We start from the raw sequence: 9,077 nt of genomic DNA, 5'->3' as shown, positions 1-9,077 counted from the left end.
TGGACGGTAGTATATGCCAATCCGAGCGTGTGTTCGCGACTACGACGAGTCTGCCGCACTTCCGGCCAGATCGCCGGATATCCGCTGAGTGACCCTTACAAGTCCTTCTTGATCCTGGAGTGGAATAGGTGCCGCTGTTGCTGCTGGTGTTGAATTCAGGACCGTAGCGGAACATGGGGCTGGAGGACGAGCGAAAGATGCTGACTGGGTCCGGAGACCCCAAAGAGGTAAGGCAAGGCGACCGACTCGGCCCTCTTCACTGCCCTGAGGCTCAAGACCAAGCCCGCCAAAATACACGCGGGGCCCTGTTGGCCTTGGATTCGCCCCTGGAGTTTGCACGGTTGGGATTTACTGGTTCCCTCGACCCAGCCCCAGAATTCGTCGATTCATCTGGGGCTAGTAGATGACTAGCTTTTCTCTGGGCCTTGGTTTCCCCGTCTTGTGAAAGCGGTGACGGTTTAACGAGAGCGAAAATGCTGTTTCGCCTAAACTTTTGTAAAAATAGTATCTGTGTTTTTAGTCAATCAGGTGTTCTGAGATCCTGGTTTGACAAGGTCAGGGAGCAAGCAGACCAACCCTAGCGCTTCCCTCCGCTCAGGTCAGGAATCCTGCTACATCTTCTGTTGAGGTTCCGGAGATCTGGCCTTATGCTAGTTTCTGTGAGGAAGGGATTTCTTTTTCTTTGGTGGGGGTGGGAGTGGGAGGTATATTTGGGGACGGTGTAGGAGTGTGCAGTATAATTCTGTGAGGATGGAAGAGGGAGCTCTTTCCCAGAGGAAGAATTCCAACCTAGTAATAATTTATTGACAGCTTACTATTCCATTCCAAGTTCTTTACATGTACTCATTCCTTTAAGCCACCCCATAGTCCTATGAGGTAAATATTAGGTACTATTCCTGTTGTCATTTTACAGGTGAGGAAGCTAGCATAGAGAGGTTAAATATCTTTTCTAAGGACCACACCTAAGAAATCATGGAGCGAGGAATTGAACCCAAGCCACATGGTTCCAGAGCCAAGACTTAGCCACAGCGCTATACAGCTTTAGAGAAGCCAGCTAACTTTTGGTTTTCAGTCACATTTCCTATCCTTTGTTTTGTTCTCTAGTCACTTCTGGGCAGCTGTTCTGGGTTTATGGGTTCAGAGTAGTTGGAAACTAGTTGATCCCATGATTTTTCTTAGTGTTATTTTCAGAAAGAGGACCAGAAAGAAATGGAGCTTGCCTCAGGAAGTTCAGCAGGAAGTATACCAGAAAGTTCAGTAGAGCTCACCACAGCAGCAGATGAGAAAAAGAAAGTAGTCAGTTTTTTTGTTTTTTGGGTTTTTTTTGTTTTTTTGTTTTAATTAAGAAAACTGAGGTCTTTTATGAAGAACCTATCTATACCTTTTGGACAATAAATCTTTTTATCTAGTGTGACCTTGGTTTTTGTCATTGACTGGAAATTTTATATGAAGTAGTCCCATTTTCAGACTTGTATTTGGATTTGTTTTTCCAAAACATGCTGTGATACTTCTGCTACAAAATCATCGAAATAATCAATGTAGCATTGCTAATAGGGAAATGATACAAAGGTCTTGCTTCTGGGATACAAATTTCAGGTTTCTAACTCGGGCAGGGTAGGATTTCAATTTGGTGGGTGGGAGGATTTTTTGTTTGGTTTTTTTTTTGTTTGTTTTTAAAAAAAAATTTTTTTTTTAACGTTTATTTGTTTTTGAGACAGAGACAGAGCATGAACAAGGGAGGGTCAGAGAGAGAGGGAGACACAGAATCTGAAACAGGCTCCAGGTTCTGAGCTGTTAGCAGAGAGCCGGATGCGGGGCTCGGACTCACGGACTGTGAGATCATGACCTGAGCCGAAGTTGGCCGCTTAACCGACTGAGCCACCCAGGTGCCCCTTGTTTTTGTTTTTGAGAGAATGAGTGAGTGAGCTGGGGAGGGGCAGAGAAAGAGGGAGAGAGAGAATCCCAAGCAGGCTCTGCACTGTCAGCACAGAGCCTGTCGTGAGGCTCAAGCCCAAAAACAGTGAGATCATGACCTGAGCTGAAACCAAGAGTTGGGATGTTCAACCGACTGAGTCACCCAGGTGCCCCTGGAAAAACTTTTTCAGTATGAATTTTTTTTAAAGAGCAAGGTTAAGAAACCTTAATGAAAAACTGGAATTTGACATCATAAAAATCATCTTCATGTTTAGGAGAGATCTTTGCTAACTGTGAGAATAAATAGCCTGGGTTGAAGCTGCCTTACCCTTCCCAGCTTTCATTAGAATGAAGCAAATTGTGTTGGAATTTTGAAAACTTAATGAAGGATTGCTAAGCTAATTTGTTGTGGTTTTTTTTTTTTTTTTTTTTAATCTTCGTATATACCTTTTCTTTCCCTTCCCCAAATGTGGACATGTGCATTCACATTCCTGTGAATGTAAATTAAGGCAAACACCTTAATTTAGACAGGTTGAGATACTGCAGTTCAGACTCTGCTATGCCTGAGATTTAAGCCTATGCTGATGCTCCCACAGGGAATCTTTTACATTATTTGTAAAAGTTTACATTATTTGTAAGTTTGAGGTTGTGTCCCTGAATCAGAAGTAAATAGGTTAGGGCGTGGTTCCAAGTTTGTGAATGGACTACTCTAGACTTTTGATGCACTTAACACTGATAGTTTACTTAGAGTCCTGAGGGTTCAGCAAGCCAAATGCAGTAACTGGAAAGCATTGGCTATAGAAGAGTTTAGGTTTGGCCATTTTCATATTCCCAGTTCAAGTTCAGTGTCTACAAAAAATGTTTTCCTCCTAATTTCATTTGGGATGTAAGGATGAAATTAAGCTATTTTTGGTGCTAGTAGGACCTACCAGAATTCCAAACAAAATACTTTAAGTTATATAGGTTCCATGTGAACATCAGCTTGAATCTGTATCAGAAAATGTCTAATTAGGGGTGTCTGACTGGCTCAGGCTGTAGAGCATGCGACTTTTTTTTAAATCTTGGGGTGGTGAGTTTAAGCCCCACTGGGTGTAGAGCTCACTTAAAAAAATGTCTAATTAGTGTTTGTTATTTCTAAACTGGGAGCCCTTTAAGGGGCTGTTGTGATTAATCAAATTACAGATAAGTACTTTAGAGGCTTTAGAGTGTCCTGCACACTTTAGGTTGTTGCTAATTAAAGTGAGATAGTGTGTCCTTGTTGCAATGTACTCAGGGTTTGTTTTAATTAGGTATGGTAAGGTTACAGGCATGGAGACAACTGTTCTTGAAAGAAGAGTTTGTATGGGTTCCAAGAGAAAGGGGGAAGGCCACACCACCCAGGGCCAGCCACATGGGAAAGTGCCTGGACCAGCGGAGAGAGCAAGGGAAACCAGACTTTTTGTTTCTGAGGGAAAGAATGGGTGAGGCAAGATAGTCAAGCTCTGGCAAGGTTAGGATTAGATAGTTTGAATAATTTCCTTGGGTTCTGGGCTATAGAGGTGGTCTCCAGTTGTTTGGTACTTGACTTTAAGGAGATTAGGGCAGGGACAATAACAGGTTTAGTGTAGGAGAGTTAGATAAAGGAGGTAGTTGGTGATAAGGGTTTCGGATTGGTTGGTTTACATATGAAAGATGTGTCCGTAAAGCAAGTTGCTGCCTAGAAATTAGCCAGCCCTGGGAGGGGCTTTCTCTCCTGGATTAGTAACGTAGCAATGCCCTACAATGTCAAAGCATCATAAAATACAGAAAATTTTAAAAAACACAATTAATACAATGCTTATCCTCCGTAATTACAACAATCAGTGTGATTGGGAATATGTATTTCCTAAATTGCTGCTGACATTAATTTTGTTTTCCTTTTTTAGGAGGAAGAGGAAGAGGAGGAATTAGTGGTAAGAGCCGTCTCAGGTTTGGAACTACCTCAGTAAAAGAAAGTTTGAGCTTCGTGAAACTCTTAAGGGCATTTTAAGGCGTCTTTACTTGACACCTTGGAAAAGATGGAAGTGGAAAAGGCCTTTAATCCTTCCTGTGCTGTGGAGTGTTTGGGGGGTGGTGTGGGCCTGGGAAACAGTCTTTTCTGGGTTTGGGGCTTTAGTCATGGCGTCAGGGAGCAGAGCAGCATCTTGAGGACCTAGTACTCAATTATCTGCTATTTGTGGTTTAATAAAGAATTCTGGGAGGAACTCTTCTTGTATAGTCCTTCTCCATGTTAACATTGCCTTTCTAGCTGGACAGCTGGGGTTGCATAGGCCTGGCTGTCAGATGAGGAGAATTCAAATTCACAGACATTACATATCCCAAAATGCTATGTTAACAAGTAAGGCCTCCTATAGATCTACTTCAAGTTTGGCTAGGTTTCCTTTACCACCTTGTTTTTCAGATAGGACTGAGGCTTTCAGTGCATACTGGCAACCTTGGAAGGCAGGAATGTGAAACTTTCCCCTACTACTTAGCATCAGAATTGAATGGGAGACCCCATTCTGCCATTTCTGGCGGCAGTGTGGCTCTGCCAGCTGGCCTTCTGCACGGTAATTCAGAGGCAGCACCTTGGTTTGGTGGTTGTATTAATCAAAGCAGATGGTTGTGGGTCTCCTCCTATAACCCCATTTTGGTTCTTCTCTGTGTTTCTCCTTCAGGATCCTCTAACAACGGTGAGAGAGCAATGCGAGCAGCTGGAGAAATGTGTAAAGGCTCGGGAGCGGCTAGAGCTCTGTGATGAGCGCGTATCCTCCAGGTCAAAGACAGAGGAGGATTGCACAGAGGAGCTCTTTGACTTCCTGCATGCAAGGGACCATTGTGTAAGTCAGCCTAAAGTCAGGAAGGGGGAAACTTATAGTGGCCAGGCAGACTTGGTGCTGACAGCCTTTCCATCCTAGGACAGTTCCGTCAATAAGCATTTACTTATTGGCCCAATATATGTCAGGTCCAGTTCTGAGCACTTTACATAAATAGTCTTATCTAATTCTGTTTTCACTGGAGATAAGGGGTCGTTATCCCCATTTTGCAGATAAGAAACTGAGGCTTAAAGAAGAGAAATGATGTCCCAACTTGGATTGGGAATCCAGTAAGAAAGCTGGATTTTGTATCTTTAAGTAACAGGCTATTTTAAAATAATTGATATCCTTGGGGCGCCTGGGTAGCTCAATCACTTAAGCGTCAGCTTTGGCTCATGTCATGATCTCTTGGTTCGTGAGTTTGAGCCCTGTATCGGGCTCTCTGCTGTTGGCACAGAGCCCGCTTCAGATCCTCTGTCTCCTCTCTCTGCCCCTCTTCCACTCAGTGCGTGTGTGCATGCATGGGTGTATGTGTGCGCATGCACGCAGTCTCTCTCTCAAAAATAAACATTAAAAAAAATTTTTTTAATAATAATTTATATCCTTCAGCATGTCTTATACATAGCAGTTGGTCCAAAAAGTTTTCTTTCTTTTTATTTATTTGTTTATTTTTAAGTTTATTTATTCTGAGAGAGAGAATGGTGGGGGGAGGGGAGGGGGCAGAGAGAGACAGAATCCCAGGCAGGAGATCATGAGCCAAAATCAAGAGTCAGGCACTCAACAGACTGAGCCATCCAGGTGCCCCTTCCTTTTTTTTTAAATTTTTAAAATTTGTATTTGACTCTTTTACATGTAAGAGTAAGGTATTGTAAATAAATTAGAGTAGGCAAAAGTTGGATATGATTGGTTACATTAAAACTGATTGGTTAATAAGCATATGAAAAGGTGCTTAATACCTTTACCCCTCAGAGAAATACAGATCAAAACCATAATGAGATACCAGTTCATATCTACTAGGATGGCTATAATCAAAAAGATAGGGAGAAATGGGTGAAGGGGGTCAAAAAGTAAAAAGGAGAAAATAAATGACATTTGCTCCCGTGAAAAAGTTAATGATCTCCATTCAACCAATTTTATGCTTCAACAATTCAATATTTGTGTTTTAATTCTGTAATATACACTGGGAATACACAAATGTACACAAGTACCCCCATTAAACACATTGTGGTAATCAAGGAAGGTATTTTATGAACATAGAAAAATCTAACTGAAATCATACTGGCTAGAGATAACCATGTTTTCTTGTATATACTATCAGATTTTTAAATAAAAATGGCATCATAGATACATTTACATATAAAATATGAATAGAGGCATTTCTTTTTCAACATAATTTTAGTGGAAAGAAGCAAAATTTATATACAAAATATGTGTCTGTAATTCTCCATATCATGAAAGAAATAGATTGGTGTTGGTGAAATGTGGAGAAATTGGAAACCTCATACACTAGTAATGGGGATATAGATTGGTATAGCCCTATAGATAAATGGTCTGGCAGTTCTTCAAAAAGTTAGAGTTAATATGACCCAGTAATTCCACTCCTACCTATATACTCAAGAGAAATGAAAACATGTCTATGTAAAAGGTTGTACACAAATACTCACAGAAGCGTTATTCATAATGGGCAGAAAGGAGAAACAACATATATCAACTGATATATGGATAAATAAAATGTAATATATCTGTATAATGGGATATTATTTGGCAGTAAAAAGAAATCATGTACTTTACTCAAAAATGTAAATTCTACCATATGATCTAGCAGTTCCACTTCTGGTTGTATACCCTAAAGAATTGAGACTGTTCAAGGACTTAAACAGATTAGTACATGCATGTTCACAGCACTCATAGTAGCTAAAAGATGGATGCAGCCCAAATGTCCATTGTGGTATATGCATACAATGAAATATTGTTCAGTCCTAAAAAGGAAAGAAACTCTGACATGCTACAACATATATGAACCTTGAAGACATGCTAAGTAAAATAAACCTATCACAAAAAGACAAATAGGTCATTCCACTTACTAGGTACCTAGAGTAGTCAATTTCATAGACAGAAAGTAGAATGATGATTGTCGGGGGAAATGGGGAATTCCTTAATAGGTACATAGTTTCAGTTTGGGAAATTGAAAAAAATTGGAGATTGATAATTGCTAGACAGTAAATTACTTAATGCCACAGAAATGTAGAGTTAAAAATCATTAAAATGGGGGTGCTTGGCTGGCTCATTTAGTGGAGTGTGCAACTCTTGGTCTCGGGGTTGTGATTTCAAGCTCCATGTTTGTCCTAGAGCTTACTTTAAAAAAAAAATAGTTAAAATGGTAAATTGTATATTATTTAAATACTTTTATGAGCCAAGCACTGGGTTGAGATCTGGGGATGAAATAGGCATGGTCCTTTCCTTCACCAAATTGAGCCAGCATAGAAGACAAGTAGAGTAGTAAACTCTCTTGGGTGTAGCCTTTTCAGGATGGCCTTCACTGATCCTCCTGTTTAAAGCTGCTAGCCCTCCCTGCCTTTTTATTTTCCTCAGAGCATTCCTCACTATCAGAAGTTAATCTTATATGTATTTTATAATTCTGTCATTGTGTAAGTTCCTTAAGAGACAGAGGTATTACCTGGTTTACCATTGTAGCTTACTCAGCATCTAGAAGAGTACCTGGCATATAGTAGATATTATATATAAACATTTGTTGAGTTAATAAACACTGTGATATGGGACATACGAGTTTCTGTGGGGAAGACAGAGGAGAGACACATTTGTGTGGGGATAGGAGTTTGTTTAGAGAAGGCTTACAAGAAATTACATGTAAACTTAAGTTCTGAAGGAAAAATAAAGGATGAAAACAGTGGGAAAGAGTTCCAGGTAGAAGGGAGATAGTATTCAAGTAACTAGGGAGTTCACTAGGGCTCAAGAGGGGTGTGGGTGTATGGAACGCTGTGGAGAGACAAGAAGCAGTATTGTTCCAGGTCATGAAGGACCTTGTAAGCCAGGATATTAAAGCTGCCGTTTGATGACATCCTTTTCTTTCCCCCATGTAGGTGGCCCACAAACTCTTTAACAGCTTGAAATAAATGTGCAGACTTCACCCCAGCCTTCATGACCTGGTCATCAGGATACTTTCTTATGGTTTTGACCATGCCATTTGTTTATTTGTGTAACTAAGTTCATGTGAACCTCATGGATTTTAGCTAGGCAGGTAGCTTCTATGTAATTAGCAGTGATTCCTCTTAATAAAGGCCAGTGATCTGCAGACCTGCTGCCTCTTGTCCTTTTTTTAAATTTAATTTGAAAATTTCAAACATAAGACTAGGTAGAACAATAATCAACTCCCGTGTACCCATCGCCTAGCAAGTATGCATCTCTTAATGATACAAAATTTACCTTGATGCTATTATCACAGTTAACATGAACAGGGATGGCTCAATTTCATCGAATGCTGAGTCCATGTGAAATTCTCTTACAAGCGTCTTTTGACAGTTTTTGGTCTCAGTATTCAACAAGGTTGCTTTTTAAAAATACACATATTTAGGGGCCCCTGGGTGGCTTAATCAGTTAAGCATCTGACTCTTGATCTCAGCTTGGGTCTTGATTTCAGGGTCATGAGTTCAAGCCCTGCATTGGGCTCCACGCTGAGCATGGAGCCTACTTAAGAAATAACATACATACATATTTTAAAAAGGAGTGAGGAGATAATAAGTTTGTGAGGGGAAAGGTAGTGGATTCCAAGAAGGATGAAAAAAGGGCACCTGGGTAGGCAGTGCTGGCAATGGGAAATTGGTTACATACATATGAGTAGAAGACATCTAGTAAGTTAGTATATTGAAGGTAATAAGTGCTAGGAGAGAATGAGTTACAAATAGGAAGAAACCAGAAGGATTTGAGCAGTGTTGAGGTATTTATGATCGAAATAAATACAGATTTCAATGTAAGTAAATACAGATGCCAGTGTATAAACATGTAGGCGATATATATTTCTTTAGCTCAGCCCACAAAGAGGGCTTTATTCTCCAATAAAAGGAACCAGGGTTCCTTGGAGGAATGGGTGATTTCAGAGCTGGGAAAATACAAGACATTTGTTTGTTCCAGAGAGAAGGAAATGCTCAAACAACGATAGGGATGTGTCAAGTACACAAAAGCAACTAGCCAAATCCGGAATAATTTGAGCATCAAAATATATAATGATAGTACTGGATTGTAACTCAATTGAATAAAATAATACAGGAATCCAAGCTAATAAAAATAAGTGAATCAATTAAAGGTTAGGTGAGGGGGGCACCTGGGTGGCTC

General features: G+C 40.4%; 1 protein-coding gene across 2 annotated transcripts; it reads left to right on the top strand.

The window, feature by feature from the left end:
- The first annotated feature begins 84 nt into the window (after positions 1-84).
- On the top strand, positions 85-8,042 carry LOC124515169 (cytochrome b-c1 complex subunit 6, mitochondrial). 2 transcript variants are annotated; one of them, XM_047083791.1, is made up of 5 exons: positions 163-227; positions 3,819-3,845; positions 4,334-4,481; positions 4,590-4,751; positions 7,829-8,042. In XM_047083791.1, the coding sequence occupies exons 3-5, from the start codon at positions 4,419-4,421 to the stop codon at positions 7,859-7,861; spliced, it is 258 nt and encodes an 85-aa protein (XP_046939747.1). In that variant the 5' UTR covers positions 163-227; positions 3,819-3,845; positions 4,334-4,418; the 3' UTR covers positions 7,862-8,042. The 2 variants fall into 2 exon arrangements, with proteins under 2 accessions (XP_046939746.1, XP_046939747.1); XM_047083790.1 differs by lacking the exon at positions 4,334-4,481 and having other exon boundaries at positions 85-227.
- The last annotated feature ends 1,035 nt before the right edge of the window (positions 8,043-9,077 follow it).

Source organism: Lynx rufus, unplaced genomic scaffold, assembly GCF_022079265.1.
Source record: "Lynx rufus isolate CCGP_SWC_20201006 ecotype Redwood Valley unplaced genomic scaffold, mLynRuf1.p SCAF_2, whole genome shotgun sequence".
Lineage (NCBI taxonomy): Eukaryota > Metazoa > Chordata > Mammalia > Carnivora > Felidae > Lynx > Lynx rufus.
Note: the sequence above shows the minus strand (reverse complement) of the source record. Positions and strands in the feature narration are given on the sequence as shown.